At 40.2% G+C, this 18,895-nt stretch overlaps 1 protein-coding gene across 3 annotated transcripts in view; it reads left to right on the top strand.

Moving 5' to 3' along the window:
• NEDD4 (neural precursor cell expressed, developmentally down-regulated 4, E3 ubiquitin protein ligase) overlaps positions 1–18,895 on the top strand; it is a 110,427-nt gene that overhangs the window by 77,703 nt on the left and 13,829 nt on the right. Inside the window, exons 10-20 of one of the 3 annotated variants that reach the window (XM_018557558.1) lie at positions 1,517–1,634; positions 2,344–2,508; positions 4,116–4,181; positions 6,849–6,968; positions 9,642–9,839; positions 10,900–10,977; positions 12,158–12,212; positions 12,500–12,558; positions 13,240–13,305; positions 14,462–14,691; positions 15,208–15,329. In XM_018557558.1, coding sequence (XP_018413060.1) covers positions 1,517–1,634; positions 2,344–2,508; positions 4,116–4,181; positions 6,849–6,968; positions 9,642–9,839; positions 10,900–10,977; positions 12,158–12,212; positions 12,500–12,558; positions 13,240–13,305; positions 14,462–14,691; positions 15,208–15,329 — 1,277 coding nt within the window. The remainder of the gene's footprint in view (positions 1–1,516; positions 1,635–2,343; positions 2,509–4,115; positions 4,182–6,848; positions 6,969–9,641; positions 9,840–10,899; positions 10,978–12,157; positions 12,213–12,499; positions 12,559–13,239; positions 13,306–14,461; positions 14,692–15,207; positions 15,330–18,895) is intronic. The other 2 variants (XM_018557559.1, XM_018557560.1) reach the window with 2 other exon arrangements.

Raw genomic sequence — 18,895 nt, forward strand, 5'->3', positions numbered from 1 at the left:
TAATTAATATAATTATTTTATAATTATATTAATTAATATAATTAATTATATTAATTAATATAATTATTTTCTAATTTTGTTACATGTGCTTTTAAAGTAGGCATTGAATACGATACGATTGCTTGTTTTTTTTTCTCCAAAAGATTGCATTTCTTCTTCAGTATAAACATAGTATACAACACATAACAGAGAAAGGCAAAGCATAAATGAAGGTTCCAATCATAGATACAAGAACAACAGACGCAACAAAGTTGTTAGTCGTGAAGTGATAACAATGCCACTAAGACCAAGAAATGATAACCCTGCCTCTGGAAGAGAGAAAAGAGAAATTAGCTCGCTCCAGATAGGCATTCATGAATTAAATGAACAGAACCATGACCCATATGGTTAAAATTACACAATGAGGAAAATAAGTATAAAGAAAACTAGCTGCAGCTCCTATACACATTACATCTCACTAGGGCACTGGGGACCTATCATAAAAGATCTAGCGCCTGGTGGTATTGCCCACATCTCCACTATAGAGGCTTCTAAGAGTTGCAGAAGGTATGCTTGTGCCTAACAAAAAGGAGATAGATCCGGAAAGGCAAGTGCACAGTTGTCTATTGCCTTCCAAGCACAACCTACCCAATATGCGGTGTATGTCTTCTGTCAAATATCAAGATGTATATCGAAAGGGTTTTACTATATCTTGTATTTCCTGATTGGTGAAACAGTGCAAGATATAGACTCAACGTTTTTAACCAGTTAACATCCGCGGTGTTAAACCCCCTTCCCATCCAGGCCATTTTTCAGTATTCAGCGCTGCGGTACTTTGACTGACATTTATTCCGTCATTTAGTGTAGGTAGAACTATTCAAGTTTGTCATTTAGTCTCTCTCTCCACATTAGTGTTTTAACAAGGGTTAGTAAATTTGTGATTTTAGGGGGGAGGACATCCATCGGTTCATAATTTCACATTGTGCCAGCAAAACACAGTTGTGGATCCAAACTGTCCTAGCTTTAGGGAAATGTGTAGGAGGGGACCAACAGGCAGATCTTCAGATCTTTTATAAGTTATACTCTCTGTAACCGGTTTAGGTAAGCAAGGTTGTTTTCCCAAAACTTAGAGCTATATGGGCATTCCCACAGACAATGTTCTAATTTAGCTCCTACTTCACAATATTTAGGACAGTGTTGAAAATATGGCGCCGAAGCCCCTATTTTATGGGAGGTGTCAAAAGCATAGTAACCTTTATAAATCTGAATTGTGTTTTCTCTTCAGACCTCATTTGGAGTACTGTTCTGTTCTGACAGGTAACCCAAAGAGCCTATCACAGTGATCCTCTGCAGGGAAATACATATTCCACTTATTCATAGTAGACTTAACCAATGGGGGAGTAAATATGGCATTAAGGTGGGGATACAGGCATGATATAGAATACATGGCTTTTTGCAACAAAATATCAAGTACATGTGTTTTAAGCAGACAATTGTTTGTTTTAACATGTATAGTTCTAATGTAATGTCTTTCCAGGGATGGCAATGCTGGTCCAGAAAGTGGCATTGTACAGTTAGAGGCACAACGTGCATTTAGGACTCGAAGGCAAATCTCTGAGGAAACAGAAGGTCCAGAAGTGAGAGATTCTCCAGAGGTAAAAAAAAAAAAAATATGAATCAGAACAGCACAAAGACATCCATACTGTTTGTAGCCTAAAAAGGTCAAGAATATTTTTCAGTTATGCTTACCTTTATCTCCTTCCACATGAGATCTGCATTATAGGCATTTGCTCTTGTTAATTCTGTAATGTACAAACAATCGGTACACGTATTTTATGAATGTTTTATACTCTTTAGGTTAGTCACGTGGAGAGTACATTTGATTTACATCTTTGCTCCTAACTGATCTTGAAAAGGTCTGAATTTGGCCCTGGTACTTTTTGAAGTATGCTTCACTTTTAAAGTGGCACCTTCTCCACATAAATAATGCTTACCTATAAAATTTCCCCTTCTGCAGGAGACAGAAATTATGATTCCCATCATTTTTATTTCAGTAATCAATATACATCATTTTAGAAAAACCAGTGAAACAATTCGATGCTCACCTTCCTGATCATTATCAGTCTTCTGATCTGCCTCCTTCTGCTCATCTCTTGATATGACAATTTTATCAAAAAATTTACTAGTTGCACAGTAATTGTTGGGTTCAGTTATTTCTCAGTATAATAAACTATATTCATTCAGATTTATTGGGGAATTTTCTGTTCCAATGTGTACTGGTAAAATGAAAGTTTCAACTTTTAATGATATTCTGTCTAGATGCTTTATACATTTAGTCATTTTATTATGTTTTTTTCTTAACAGAGTTGGGAAATTATAACTGAAGATGATTCCACTGTATATAGCAACCACAGCACTCAACCACACTCATTATCTAGCCATGACCTCCAAACTCAAGTTACTGATGAGCTTGATGCAAGGCTTCACATATCTGGGAATACTGCCAGTGGCAGACAGAGCTCAAACATTGTAAGTTATTTTTGTATCGCTATTATCATTTATTAATGAAACATTAACAAGCCTCAGGACACGACCTTATGACTTCTGTGAGGATCCAGCAATCCAAACGCACAATCTAAAATTTCCTGTAAAAATCACAAATGTGTAATTTGTTTTAAATATGTAAATGTTTGTTTCTTCCCCGTTTCATGTTAGATGTTTGTAAAATGTATAGTGAAAGATTTGTTATTGCCATCAGTTTAGAAAGGGAAAAGACGGAAAAATGCAGTAAATAAAACCCTACTTATTAGCAATATGACCCCCCAACATTCTATTATTTCCCAAACCTTTCCTCAGGTACCACAAACTGGTCATGTTTTACTGGTTTCTAGGCCTTTCTACTAATGCTTTCTATTTAAAGGGTCATTACACCCAATGTTGTTTATGGTTAGGGCCTAGTGTACTGAGTCATCTGCTGGCTCCCTTTATTGCTTAGGGACTAAGTTCTCCATGACTTACTTTTGCTCTGTGTTTGTGACACACTGCAGGACCTCACTGTTGCTATAAAACGGGTATTCTTCCTCATGTTGCATTTTCTATTATATAAAATAAATTAAGAATGTAACATGGAAAGTGAAACAGTGTAAGTGTGTGCACAGACCTGAGATTCGGAGATCTTGCCTTAAGTTTTATGTTTAATAGCTGATGATAAAGCAAAAAAGGACTTGAATGTAATAAAACTTGTTTAAGAAGCATGTCAATCAAATCTATTTTCTTCCAAATGTTCTTAGTTAACAGGACCTTTACTTAATTGTTACAAATTTAGAGCTGGACCCAGGAACTTAGTGAAGTTAAATTTAAAAGAGAAGTATTGTAAGAGCAATATATACTTCTCCCAATACCTAAAACCAACGTGGGACACTGCAGCTGTCACATTTCGGCTCTATACTGAGAGCTGAGCAATTATGAACTGCTGATCGCTCAGCTCATGGCTTGTTCCTGCAGAGCAATGACTGTCAGTCACCCCCTCCCCTCTATGTTCCCGCAGCACTCAATGGAGGGACAGACAGGGCACTGGCTCTAGAGAGGTAGAGGCAGCTGTCAATCAGGCAGCCAAGGATCTTAACAATATTGTTGGGATCCTTGCCGACTGCAGTGCAGCAGTAGCCCACTATATGTTGACTTTGGGTCACAGAAGTACATTAGTAAATGTACTCCTGTGACCCAAGATGTATGTAATTTGTTAGATATACTACTTCAAAATCGTATTATCCTTGCTGCCCACCCACTGCTTACATGCTTTCATTTGCAGCGTCCTGTTGTTCATCTTTTGAATTGATGTAGTATGAGCCTTGTGGGTTTTCCCAACTACCCAGGGCAGAGCAGATGTGATGGAAGTATACAGGCAGTATGTGAACAGCAGTGAGAGCTGAAATTTCTCTGTAGCATCTGCAAAGGCCACCAGAGAGGGAAGTTCATTGTATATAAAATTACATTTCTTGGAGTTTCTCTTAAATAAGAAATTTTTTGAGGAAATGTGGCAAAATGTAATTTAAGAAGTATTGTACACACGCTCAAGTCTTTTCCATAGATTTTCATCCTTCATTTTCATCACATTTTAAATGTATTTTGTAAAGGTGAATTCCAGCAGAAGAGGGAGCTTGCAATCTTATACGCAGGAAGAACTACCTACGTTACCAGTTGTAAGATTTTCTGTTGTCTCCCACTGCATGATGAATTGGCCATGTCTAATGGCGTTTTGACCTGTTTAATGTTGTCCTTTTGTTTTCTTCTTTTTATTGTTTGATGAAACAAGCTTACTCTGACCAATAGCAGTCAATTTGATGTCACAGTGCATTCATGTGCCTAAGATTAATATTTCTAGGGGAAAGGACTTTTCCTAATGCTATACTACACGATTATCGCTAGCACTGTTTAGTTCATTTACATTGCTAGCTCAATTTGGGCTGCATAAGGTAGGCCATATGGAATAGAGCTTATAGCTGCTTTGTGCAGGATGATGTTAAATAAACCCCATAGTCTTACAAATCTCCCTTGGACAAGTTGGAAAAAATGCATTTAAATTAGCTTTAGTGGGTAGCATCAAACATTTTTGGCTCTTGTCGATTTTAGCACCTGAGCATTTTATTTAAAGCTTTAATAACAGCATCAAAATATGCTTTTCTGGCTACAAGAAAAGATCTAACCTTGTAGAGGTTTTGTTTGGAGGTTTAGTATGCAAGACAGACCTAGCTGTCTGCAAATAAAATTTGTTTAATTCTTTACTGATATTGCAGTCTTTGGTAGATGCTAGACATTCTTGAGTATTGGTGAGATCCCTCTACTGTACTTGGGTTCTGGGTCTGCACACCTGCTATGGCCATTATATAAGGGTTTCAGTATTCCCTGTTGGGACTTTTTTTTCTTTTGCATGGAGAATGTAACAAAATTACATGGAGAATGTAACAAAATTAGGTCAAATACAGAAAGGTGGGAAGGAACACCCAACACTGGATAGAGTCTGAAATTGTGGCAGGGATATCCTGCTGTTTGGGAACCCAAGGAAACCCACAAAGTGCCAATTGTAACTAAAATATCACTTTTGTGTGGACTGTCTCTCTAAAAAGCAGCTTCAGGAGACAAAGTCCTTGCAGCTGTGCCTTGGTCAGATTTAGCAGATTTCTCACAGGGCATGGGTAACAGTGCAGCCCTCCATTCGTGTATGTAGTGATGAGGATGCAATGGGCTCAGGGGGTGGGCAGTACTTTTTAAAACACACCCTTTTTATGCTTATATTCAGGACCTGGAAAGTCAGCAGATTTTAGCTTGCAAGGCAGCCAACTGCTGAAATATTAATGTTAGGGCAAAAATTAGAGCTGCTTAGCAGGTGAGTCTTCTTCCCTAAGTCAGTTTAAAGGTAAAATATTTAGATTTTACTGGAGTGGCCCATTTCCACCAGTGACCGTACGTCGCTGGCTGCGGGCCTGTTTAAACATCCAACGGGGATTCTGTTTACAATTGTGAAGCCGACTGTCGGCGTTACAATAGAAGCGATTCTGGCGGCTTAGCTGCCGTCAGATTGCTTCTACCAGCCGGTAAAGTGCCCACCCGACACCCCCACCCTGTTTCCCGGGCTCCGCTGCCCCTCCTGCGGGCCCAAAATCGGCATCTTGGGTGTTGGCAGGGAGCTGGGGAGGAGAGCGGCGAGGTTTACTGATCTCCTCACCATTCTATGAAGCAGTTTGCATCACTTCCGGTCCCTGAGCTGTCAGTGCTGGGCTCCTGAAGCCCAGCAATAAGCTATTGAAGTGCGATCTGCACTTCAATAGCTTATTTAGAGTGGAAAGGTGACACTATGGATCCTTTGGACCCCCAGTGTCACCTTAAAGAGTACTTGTCACCACCAATATGCTATCACATGGGGGGCTTGTAAGCCCCCCTATGTAATAGCAATTAAAAGAAGAAAAAAAACTTTTAAAAAGTAATATAAAATAAATGTAAAAATAATGACATTTATTTATTTTTTTAAAGTCCCCCACAAGCAAGCGCGTATTCACGTAAACGCGTTGGGTGCAACTACGTATGAAAACAACTAATGCACGCTACACATGTTGAGTATCGCTGCGCACGCCAGAGTAAGAGCAATTGTTCTAGGACGAAAATGTACGTGTATCTCTAAATTGATGACCTGCAGGGGCTCTTAAAGCGTCGTCTATGGACTTTTTGGAGTACTGAATTTTGTTACCGTTTCACATACGCATACAATTTTTAACTTGGGCTTGTTGAATATCTATTTACTCGCCATTACCTCATCTTTTATAGTTTACAAAAAATATATTATTTTGGGGCACTAAATTTAAGTGCATTTTTCACTAAATTTTTGGGTTTGATAAAGAGTTTGTAATATCGTGCAACATAAAAATTTGCAACTGCCACCATTCTACAGGATCTTGGCTTTCAGGAAATATATAATGTTTGTGGGTTTGAAATAATTTTCAGGCCTAAAATGTGGATTATATGCAAAATGTGTGTTATATGTGGATGTATGCAAAAACAAAAAAAAGGCCTTGGCAGCGAAAGGGTCCTTAAGGGGTTAAATAACACAACACATTTTTTCAAATTTGCATGTATAGTGCTTCAGGTTTGCTTTGTTTTTGTATTTTGTTTCTGGTTTGGTTCAGCTTATTGTTCCTTTTGTTTTTGGTTTGCATGCTGGGCCAGAATATGCATTAAGTTCTGAAAATTGTATGTAAAAAGCACTTTTGCGGATCCAAAATCCACACATGCCCATGACTGTAAACTGTGCCATTGAAGGCGTTTCTTGTAAATGCATATGGTTTCTTTACTTTTTAAATCTATTTTTTTAACAGTTATTGCCTACCTCTTCTGGGTTGCCCCCTGGTTGGGAAGAAAAACAAGATGAGAAAGGAAGGTCATATTACATAGATCACAACACAAGAACAACTACATGGGAGAGGCCTGCTGTACAGGTACCAGGACACAATACACCACTGTTGGTTTCCCCAGTCCTTTGTTTTATGAGAATTTTGGTGTCATTGTTGGGTATTATGACATGCCTGACGTTTCGAAAAAAAGCAATAAGTGAATCTCCTTTCTTAAAATTATTCTTATCTTAGTAAATACAGTTAAATATGCATAGATACAATCATGCATTCCACTTAAAGGGGGCTTTGTTGTTTTTTTAGTGGCAAACAACTTTTAGTTTTTCCTCAGTCTGGCTAATTCTTGTTAATCTTCAGGGGTTGAAGCAGAAGATGCAATGGCACCTGCATTGGGGCCTACATGGCACATAGTGCTGCCTTTTGCAGCCACTGTAACAGGTTTCTGCCCAGTAGAAGAAACCAACAAGGCTAGAATGCTTTTCACTCCTGCGCCCATTATCATTTAGGGAAACCAGAGGAATATAGCATGGAAACTTGTACTTTTTCAGCAATTACATTTGGTACCTACACTTAGTAACATGCTAATAACTTTCATTCATCAGTCAAAACACAAATGTACCCAAATAGTGTTCTGATGGCCTTCTCTGTATCCTGCATATTACATACAAGATAACTTTGCCCATAATAGTTTTTTTTGGCTGACACATTCATATGATATTAAACTTCAATTTACCTGAAATTCTGAGGTAAAACTTTATAATCATATGCTATAATCAAAGTCTTTTTTATTATCTTTCAATCCCCCCCAGCACACCCTAAAAGCATAATGCTGACCTGTCTATGCTCCTGCTAGATCCATACTGTGTAGCCCATGGCAAGCCACAAAGCCACCATTGCAAACTCTCCAGCTGGTCACTATTCATTCCTATGAAGAGGCTATCTGTTGTGTCCCAACAGTACTTGGCCTCTCTATAGGAAAGAATGAGATTTGAGGGATCGGCTGTTGCGGTGGCTGTGCAGCTTCCTGGGGACCACACAGTTGGGATCTCACAGGAGCTTGACAGGTAAGCATAATGCTTATGGGGTGGGAGTAGGGAGTAGTGTAAAGGATAATAATTTCCTGGTTAGAACTTGAGTTGTGAAAAACATTTAAGGTCTTTTAAGATGTAAAACCTGAATTTGAATAAACTTTAAAGGTAAAATAACATTTGTACTCAGTTGTTCTAGTAACAGAGTACAGCACTATTATCCTACTTATTAAACCTTATATTGGGACTTATTAGCATCTGATATGTATACACAAAAAACTTTACACAGACATTAAAGCCTGAAAATGACCAGACCAGATATTCTAGTAACAGACATTAAAAGGCAGTCGGAAGTGCATTTACAAAGCAGGGGCAGTTAGCTTGCAGAACACTCTCCTAACTTGGTTAAGTTATTGTTGAAGCTTAGACCGCTTGAGCTCAGTATTTACTGGATGCAGAAATTATTGCATCTTGGAGTTTGGAAATACTGGTGATTAGGGCTGCAACAACTAATCGACTAAATCGATTATAATAGATTATTGAAAAAGTTGTCAACGTTTTCAGTCATCGATTAATCAGCTTTTGATTAGTTGGCCCTGTTCACGGCTCCACACACGCTGCGCGCCGCACCTCCTCCCCACCTCACGCTCGCCACTGCCAGGCCCGCATCCATGCTCCACACCCCGCACCTCCTCCCCGCCTCACGTTCACCACCCGCCCACATCCACGATCGGCACAGGGACGTGGGGAGAAGGAGGAGCAGGTGTGGGGGGGATGACAGCCGCCGATAGACAAGCCCGATCTCAGAAGCAAGTTGCTTGAAGACTGCTCAGGTAAGCCTGCACTTTTCCACACATGGTGCTCTATAATGTATTGCTGGGATTTGTATTCCTCTATAGCCGATGGTACATTGTGCTGTACTGTATATTATACAGAGCTATGTACCATCAGCTATAGAGGAACACAAATCCCAGCAATACATTATACACTGTATGTATTATACACTGTATGTATAATGTATTGCTGGGATTTGTTGTATTCCTATATAGCTGGTGGTATTCTGCATTGCGCTGTATAAAGGACTACAAATCCCAGAAATAATACATTATACAGCGCAATGCAGAATACCACCAGCTATAGAGGAGTAAAACAAATCCCAGCAATAATACACAATACAGTGGTGCAATGCCGAATACCACTAGCTATGGAGGACTACAAAACCCAACAATAGTACATTATACAGCGCAATGAAGAATACTGCCAGCTATAATGTACTATTGCTGGGATTTGTTGTATTCCTCTATAGCTGGTGGTATTCTGCATTGTGCTGTACAATGTACTATTGCTGGGGTTTTTTTTTTTACTTCCACCGCTCCGAGCTTGCTCCTGTGATGGACTACAATCACAATACAAACTAGTAGTCCCATCACTGGAGCCATTTTTTAAAATGTATTTTATTTTATTTTTTAACCGATTAATCGAACTTAATCGGCTGACTAATCGATTTTGAAAGTAATTGTTAGCTGCAGCTCTACTGGTGATAGCCTTTTTTCTGTTGTGTTAGTGGTGTTTTTAGTTAGTAATAATGCCACCCACAAGATACCTGTAAAGCAAGTTTCTATGCAACTACCATTATTATCATTTGTGTGTAGGTGCTGCTTTTGTTTAGACATATAGGAAGCCTCCAGTTAAAATTTGCTCTCAAAGAGTCTTCAACATTGATTCTCTACAGCAGGCACCAGTGGAAGTGGCACAGGCACCCTCAATTCAGAGCATCCCCACCAGTCGTCAGCTTCAGATACCAACAAATGAATCTTCAAAACATTTGGTGGACCGGGATCAGGGTTTCCTCCCCAAAGGCTGGGAAATGCGGCATGCACCGAATGGAAGAGCTTTCTTCATAAACCATGCCACTAAAACTACTACATGGGTATTAAGTCTACATTCATAAGATGTTGCATATTGAATAGTATCAGTAAATGGTTTTATTATATTGTGTGAGAGAAGATGTTATTACCAACATATACAATATATTCACCTAAACAATATGGTCTGTGCTTTTTATAGGTCTGCTGCATTTTAATTGTGGAAAACATAATTACTATGAATGTCCTTTATTTCAGTGCTTGTTGGCATAGATCTATTTCTGAGCTACACATACAGGCTTTTTCAATAATAGGGAATACAGTAAACCACTGCAACTAACCAGAACCAATCAGATGTGAAGAGGAGAGTTCTGAAATACTGTTGCTAGCTAATAAGACACTGCTGGCCTATTGATTAGTGTGTCAAGTGGAAATATTTTATGTCCCAGGTTGAGAAGTGAAGGCTTCTACAACTAATTGAGCGTAATCTCAAATGGGGCACATAGGTGGGTTTCTGGGCAAAAAGAGGTAATGTAATATAAGTCACCTTGTGTGCCTGTTCTTAGGCAACACATTTAGGTTTATTTGGAATAGAGGGCGGGTTCACTATGAATATATCTTGCAATCATTTTCTAAGTCTACAAAATACTGCAGTCTGGATCTAGTAACATCAGGTTACATTGCTACTTTTGGATCACCCTCATCATCAAAATGATCCAGTATTTATAAAACCCAACCTTAGCCAAAGTTGGTGTGTACCTATTTGGGAGAGTACCCCTGACTTCCTTTTCCTGTGACCAATATAGAAATTGAGAGTAAATTTCCCCATGGGAACCCAAATAGCATGAAAAACGTACTAGGTTTCCAACCCTTTTCCTCTTTATGCGAGTTGGGCTTTTAGTAATATTTTAGTGCTACACACAACTAGTTTTGTGCAACATGGTCTACCAGAAGAGGGTTGGTATCTATCATACAGTAAAAATGACAGACACATGATGTACTCTATACTGAGCAATTTAATTTTATACCTAACAAAACTACACTCTTTTGGTTGCATTTTGAGCTCTATTATTATAATTGGTTGCTTCCTATCACTTCCATAAAAATATCTCTGATTTGTTATAGGAAGATCCAAGGTTGAGAATTCCAGTTCAGCTAAGGCCAAAGCCACCCATTGATCTCTCAGACCTGGGACCACTACAAGTGAGTGACAAATTAAGCAAAACTACTTCCTGTGTTATGTTTATTGTTGTCACCTAAACCCTTTCTTTCCATAGCATATATAAGGACTAGGGTTGCACTGATACCGGTTTTTATATTTCGGTACTCGCCGATACCGAGTAACGATACCGGTACTTCCACTAGCATGGAGTCGGCTTCCCGAGCAATCAGGGAGGTAGGTAATTACCTGCTGCCCAGGATTCCTGATTGGCTGGGAAACTAGCTCTATGCTGTTTTGCTGGCTCGATGCTGATTGGCCGGGAAGCAGACACCATGCTCCATGTTCCCTCACGGCACCATGTTCCCTCTGACCGTAAGTCCTGTTATCGGGGGTAAGTATCGGAGCATTTGGGCGAGTACGCGTATACTAGTATCGGTGCATCCCTAATAAGTACAATGTTATATAACTGTTGCATCTGGGTCCCCCCCCCCAAATCTCTGATTAACATTACCCTTAATTGTCAGTCCACCAACAGTTCTAGCTGGACCTCCATGCATGGAATTGCCCACTGACATTTTATATATCTTGAGAACTTAAACCCTAACTCCTGTTTTAGCAAACAAAATTCAAAATGTCAGTCCCTGGCAGTAGTAAACAAACATAATTGGCTGCTATGCTTGTCTGATCTCTCCTGCAGAAGACAAGAATCACCAGCACTCAGTAATATCATTCAATATGTCCATTTATTTGGACAGATCGTCACAATGAAAGAAGCCAACGTTTCGGGGCAAGAAGGGACCCTGGGTGGCCCCGAAATGCTGGCTTCTTTCAGTGCTGGTGAGTCTTGTCTTCTACCTTGTGTCTGCACAGCGCCATCCGTGGTCATCACTACGAGCACCATTGTACAGGCCGTGAGCGTTGTGAGGAGTGCGGAGGGACTTTCTATCTCTCCACATCTGATCTCTCCTGCAGACTCACCGATCCAGTGATGCTGGGCTGCTCCTCTTCCAGGTTGAATGAGGCCCAGTGTCATTTAGCAACTTTTCTGTGAGGCCAGGCCATCAAGGCTTTGGCCACCAGCCTGGACTCGCAGAAAAATGCTGAGGCGCCACACTTTTACATTTTAGATTTATAATGCTTTTGCAAGGATGTTTGTATCTGTATATTGTTGATTTTTATTGCTCTGTTTATCATGTGTTTTTTTTTTTTTTCTCTTTTCAGCCTGGCTGGGAAGAACGAACACATACGGATGGCAGAGTCTTTTATATTAACCATAGTAAGCCACAATCTGTTTTTCTCTTATTGTTTTATAGGCTGACAAATCCACAAAAATGTTTTAAAAAAAAGAAGCTTTTTAGATTTTAAACTATATAATTTTTTTATGTTGACAATTCCAGTATTAAACAGATGGGCACTGACAGTGAACAGTTACAACCAGAATTTAGAGCCACCAGCCACAAAAAGTGTTGGTTGTTGGCTCTCAAAGGGAGAAGGATTGTGGGTAGGAAGGAGTTAAATAATGCTTTGCCATGTGTAGTTGATGTTCACTCTTAATAATTTCAGGCTCAAAGAAAACGCAGTGGGAAGATCCACGATTACAGACTGCAGCAATATCTGGGCCAGTAAGTTTTTGTATTTTGTCTTTGTCTAAGTATCACTGTGATCAGTTTGATATTGTATGATTTTCTGTTTAATGTTGCATTGTTTTAGACTGGAGTGTATTGTTCTTTATGACTACCACCACTGTGCTCTATAGTTAAAACTGTAAAGCTTTATATGTTAAAACTGTAAATGCAATTCTGTTTGTACATTATTATCTTAAGTAAATAGTGAAACGGATTTCAGATGTAACTATTCACTGGGTTAGTGCATCCCCAGCCTGCGCAGCACATGGCTCTCTTGATCCAGCACAGTGAGACCATCCATTTATTTTTATGAGGACTGGATGCCACACATATACACTAGAACATAGAAGCCAAGCATCTTTATGATTAAAATAATGCCTAGTGCTGCACGGGCCGGAGTAGTTCAACTCAGCTAACATCTGTATATGAGGCTTGTGTCATTTATTTGTTTATTTATGAGTAAGGTGAATTGCTGTATAGTCACAATTTAAGCACACAGGAGATTCACACTAAGATCTAAATTAGACAAGGTAGTCCTCTGCCTCCTAGTGTACAGAAAGTAACCTCCAGCTTACTTACTTTAAAAAAAAGTTTTTACTCTAAATCTTTTACTTCATTAATTCTACTGTATTGATAAATGTTATATTAAATTCATCCACACTTGTTTTTGCTTTGAAGGCCGTGCCTTATTCACGGGATTACAAAAGAAAATATGAATATTTTCGGAAAAAGTTAAAGAAGCAGGTAAATCTGTCCTAAACACAGTTTGCATAGATGCACAGTAATGTTGTTAGTATTAGATGGTAAGTGTAAAGGTAGAGCCTGTAATACCAGGGTTTTGTTTGTGTCAGACAAGTGTATGTGAATGTAAAACCTGCTTGAAGTCAGTCAAAAGCAGGTCAGGAGGATGTAAACTGCAGGTCAGAATCACTTGTCAGTGAATTTGGAAGGATCTCAAAAGTGTCTTAAACTGATGCCATCAGCACAAGCCCAAATGACTGATAGAATTACTAGTGTATCAGTTAACTTAAGCATGTTTTATTCATCTCATTTTGTCATTTTCACCCTAAGGCCTCATTCACACTGCCCTATAATACGCTGCGTATATATGCACGCATTGTCCCATATGCAAATAAATGGCTCCATACACATAGCTGCATATGGAGCCGTATACTTGCGTAGCGTAAAAATGCGCAAAAACAGAATGGACCCGAGATGCGTCCGGGCAGCGTATTTTACGCGCATGTACGCGCGTACAGTTCAATAAAATGTCTATTACAAATGATGCATTCTGGGATTGCATATAGTGCACGCATATACGCGCGTACACATACGCATATATACGCAATATACAATTTTGCTCTTGCGTTGTTTGTGAATGGACCTTAATATGCCAGTTAGCACTATCTTTCTATTCTACTTTGTTTTCAGTTTAGGATGCCCATTGACATTAAATGATTATTGCCTGATCCTGGTATTTACCGTCCATTTTGAAACTGATTCTATGCATAAGCATTCTGTAATGTTTTCAGTTGTCTGAACTATTTTTAATTGATATGGCACCTGAATTCCTACATCTGCTGTGTTCACTGTTGAGCCGAGGATACTGTAGAGATCCTTTGGATTGCAGAAACTACCTACCTGTTAGCCAGATCACACATATTCACATCACTTAACTACTGTTGGATGGGAAACACCAAGAGAATAATCACACGGGTCCAGTGCTTTTCTTTCCAAACAATGAACTACAAAAGTGAGACAGCGTAACCGCCAGGCAACTAGCATTTTCAGAAGCAGGCAACTCCTCTTCTTTGAAGGACATTTACAAAGTTCACATAAAAAGTAACCAGTTAAACACTGGTGAGAGCAAGATAACTGACTATGATTTGTGTTTGTTTAGCTCGATATTCCTAATAGGTTTGAAATGAAGTTGCGTCGTACAGCCATATTTGAAGACTCCTACAGACGAATAATAGCCGTTAAAAGGCCAGAGTACCTTAAAGCACGACTGTGGATTGAATTTGACAATGAGAAAGGCTTGGATTATGGAGGAGTTGCCAGAGAATGGTTTTTCCTGATCTCCAAAGAAATGTTCAATCCTTATTATGGCCTCTTTGAATATTCAGCAACGTAAGTATATCTACAGGTGTCAGGGAAGATCTAAAGCACAGAAGTTCAGTGACAACTTGCCTTTTCTGCACCTGAATCATATGTAAAGCATGTTTTGTTTTTTTGTGGTCACGAGCCCTTCTTTAATCTCAGAAGTAAGTGCTGTGATATGGAACAGCCTATAATGTTTGTAAGCATGCTCCTTTGTCAGACAAGGCATTCATTATTAGCCAGTTATTTGCCCATTTTTCTTGAAGAATAAAATTCCTTTTCCTAATAAAGTAGGGCAGCAAAACTAGTCAAATCTTTTTTGAAAAATATGCGAATATCCTGCAATTTGTTGGCACCGTTTTATCACTTCTTTCAGTTTAAAGTAGGTGAGCAAATGATATATATCTTCCATGAAAAGTACATAAAAAATAAACAGTAATAGCAATGTTTTCATGAATGGATCACAGTAGCATCATTTACAGTTAATTATATAGGTGAATGATCATGCGGATGAATACTGACACTGGCTTTTGATTCTTTTTACAGTGATAATTATACCTTGCAAATAAATCCAAATTCTGGCTTGTGCAATGAAGACCATCTTTCTTATTTCAAATTTATTGGCCGTGTGGCTGGGATGGCAGTCTATCATGGAAAGCTGCTAGATGGTAGGTTTATGCTTTGTAACTTTCCATAACCACAGTAGTGGGTAACATGGGGACATGTTCTTTCTTCCTTAGACAAGGCCTGATACTTATGTGTGTGTTCTCTTAGTAGGTGATACATGATGCACTTGGGTGACAGAAGCTGTTTAACATGTTATAAAGAGGACAGAAATTCAGAATGTGATTGGCCAGACAACATGCCCTTTATACACATTAATTTCTATTTCTTGATCACAGGGAGTTAATTCTGGAACCAATGGGTTATGCAGCTACCTTCAGGTGATTAGACAAAGGCAAATCAAAAATGTAACAAGAGCCCTGTATAACACCCTTTCACTATTAGCCTGCCTAAACTTTTTTTTGTTAGCGTCCTTAGGTGATGGATGCCTTCTCTGTGTTTTAAAAGAAACATTCTTTTATGCTCTTTTTTTCTACCTGAAGAATCTGTAGCAAGTTTTCCTAAACTGTTCACTGCCACTGCAGCACCCCTCGACAGCTATCTAGATTGGTTTTATTCCCGACTGATCCTTGACGGACTGCACCCGGACCCTGCTGGAAGAAGGACCCAGGGCATGGAAGACTGGCATGTAATGTGCTCAGGGTGTTGCATCCTGCGTGTGGGGTTCACTTAGTGTAGTATATGGTATATTAGCCAGTGAATGCTATACAGGTCCAGAGCTATGGTCCATCTGCCAGAGGAGCCTAGTCCCTGAAGACCCCATTTGAAGGGTATACCCACTGGGTGCGCAAAGAACAGATGGGGGATGTTCCTTTAAATTACATCTGCAACCTCCCGCAAATGAGACCTCATCTAAGGTACAAAGTAAGCTAGGACTTCATCCCTGAAGGGTGCCCAGTGCATCTTCTGCAGTCCCTTCATATGTGGGCAGTAGAGGGGGCAGCAGCCCCTTTAAACATTTTGCCGCTTTTTCATTTTCATTGGCTGCCTGGGGGGCCACTTCTACACCTGCACAGCCTCCCTCTGGCGTACTGTACTGCACATGTGCCTGCCATTTTCTATCTCTTGGCATGAACTCTGAGCTGTCCATACTCTGCTGCTGCAACTCTACGCAATACAGCGCAGGGAGGAAAAACTACACACTGGATAACCATTGTGCCTGCAAGTGTCTGGATACAGTGCACCCTCCAACCTCCACATTTTGGAGGACTTTGGGGCTTGCTCTCAACACATGGCAGACAATAGATGCAGGAATGTATGAGCGGTGGACTGTCGATGTCGATGCGCAACTCAATAACAGTTCTGGGGGAAGGTTCTGTCCATTCCGATGACACTGTTTCTTGCTGTCCTATGCACTGCTCCTTTTCCCTGTTACGTCCTCAACGGCACCCTCCTCTACCTTGCTATCAACAGAGGAGTTTGCTTCAGTAATGACTGAGTTTATAAGGAAAATGTCTGACTTATTGGAGTCCTCAGACCACAGGGGCTCACAAGTGGGCCCCCTCACCTTCCCCTTCGGAGCTCCCTACATCAGCCTTGCCCAAGTCTGGGTTCTTTAAAAATGCCCAAACCCGCTTTTACAGTCCCTGTTTTCAAGGACAAAGTGTACTTAAAAGTTCAAAACTTTTTCCTGTTGCCCTGCACTATTGTGTTGATGAGTCTCTTGCTATTTGGACAACCCTCGCTTTAAATAGTGGGGGAAATCTGTCCGCCTTCTTGGTCCAGGACATTCCTGATGCCAGGGTCCATAGCGTCATAACCGACAATTACAAATTTGAGTTTAGTTTTCACTGCCCTAGATCAGCTCCATTCTTAAGGGGTCATATTTCCCGTTCTAAAGGCAGAGAGATTTCAAGGGTTCTTTTCCAACCTGTTCACTGACTCCCAGTCAACATCCTGGAGCTCAGGGCAATTTAGTTGTCCCTTCTTTACTTGAACTCTCAGTTACAGGGTCACCTGACCAGGATTCAGTCAGACAAGGACATGGCTGTGGCTTATATCATGGAGGCACCAGAAGTCGTGCAGCTCAAAAGGGAAGCGAACCTGATTCTGGCTAGGGTGGAACTTCAGATCCCGGCCCTGTCCGTCGTACACATTCCAGGCATGAAAAATGGTCCAGCTGACCGTAGTACGTGGACATAGTCAATCTCCTGGCAGACTTTTCATAGGCAATTCCAGATTATCCAGACTTTCTGTTCCAAAGACTGGTATTCCATCCTGCTGAAAGACAGAGTCCTTTCAGGCGTTGTCATCCCTAAGCACCTAACTCTACTAGAAGTAGGACACTCAACTCTGTTTATGTGCTCCACTCTTGTACTACTTGCTACAAAATCAAAGCAGGATGGGAGAGGGAGGAGTTATACAGGGCTGTCCTTACAGCTTTCATTTCCAAACCGAATGATATCCATTCACCTGATGGTAGCTGCATAACTCATTTGTTCCAGAATTACCTCCCTTTAATGTACTCCCAAGAAATGTTTTTTAGGTTAACCACAAATCCTGTTTTTAACACCCAGCTGTAAATGTGCAGATGCAGTCTTTTTTTTCTAACTTGGAACCTGTTTATCATTAAAGATTTGCCATGTGGCGAATTGTCAATAAATAGCATAAGACAGCTTTTGTAGACTGATGATGCTGAATGAAACACTTAAAACTTGTGATCCCAATAAAAATTTTAGTATATATTTCCTAAATGTCCTAGCTAGGGATATCCCGATGCCACTTTTTCAGGCTCAAGCACAAGTACTTCCCCTCATGTACTTGCCGATACCAATTACCGATACTTTTTCTTAAAGGGACAGGTGACTTTAAATGATTCATAGTACAACTACATGTTCTGTACTATGGATCATGATTTAACCTATTCATGTTAGCAGGGGAGAATTGTAACTCTATTGCTGGAGTGTAGTGGAGGTGTGTGCTGTATATATGTATTACATATACATTACACACGTCCAGTACACTATAGCAATAGATTTACAGCCAGCCCCGTCCCAGCTTCCCTCACTCACAGTTTCACGCCGATCCCTGTTGCCTCACGCGGTGCCTCTCGTAGTCAGCGCTGGGCAGGATCGCTGCATCAAGTCTCGGTGCTCAGCTTGTGGGAGGCGCTCACAATTCTGCCCTGCTAACATGAATAGGTTAAATCATGATCCGCAGTACATATGTCCAGTACACTGCAGTAATAGAATTACAATTCTCCCCTGCTAACATGCATAGGTTAAATCATAAACCATAGTACATAATAGTACATAACATGAAGTTGTACTATGGATCATTTAACCCATTCATGTTAGCAGGGGATCATTGTAAATCTAATGCTGCAATGTACGGGGCATTTGTGCTGTATATGTACAGTACATATAGATATACAATTCTGCACTGCTAACATGAATGGGTTAAATGATCCGTAGTACAGGGCTACATATCATGTACTATGGATCATTTAACCCATTCATATAATAATACAGTGCAGAGAATACATTTACAAATACACTTTGCAGCACTTCCGGCACTCACTGTGCCGGAGAGAGCAGCGACGAGTCAGCGCTGGTCCAGTGGGAGGAGCTCCAGGTGGGGTCCTAATTTAGCTGGCTCAGAGGTGCCTGCC

The sequence above is a fragment of the Nanorana parkeri genome, unplaced genomic scaffold, assembly GCF_000935625.1.
Source record: "Nanorana parkeri isolate BGI_ZX_2015 unplaced genomic scaffold, ASM93562v1 scaffold290, whole genome shotgun sequence".
NCBI classification, from domain to species: domain Eukaryota; kingdom Metazoa; phylum Chordata; class Amphibia; order Anura; family Dicroglossidae; genus Nanorana; species Nanorana parkeri.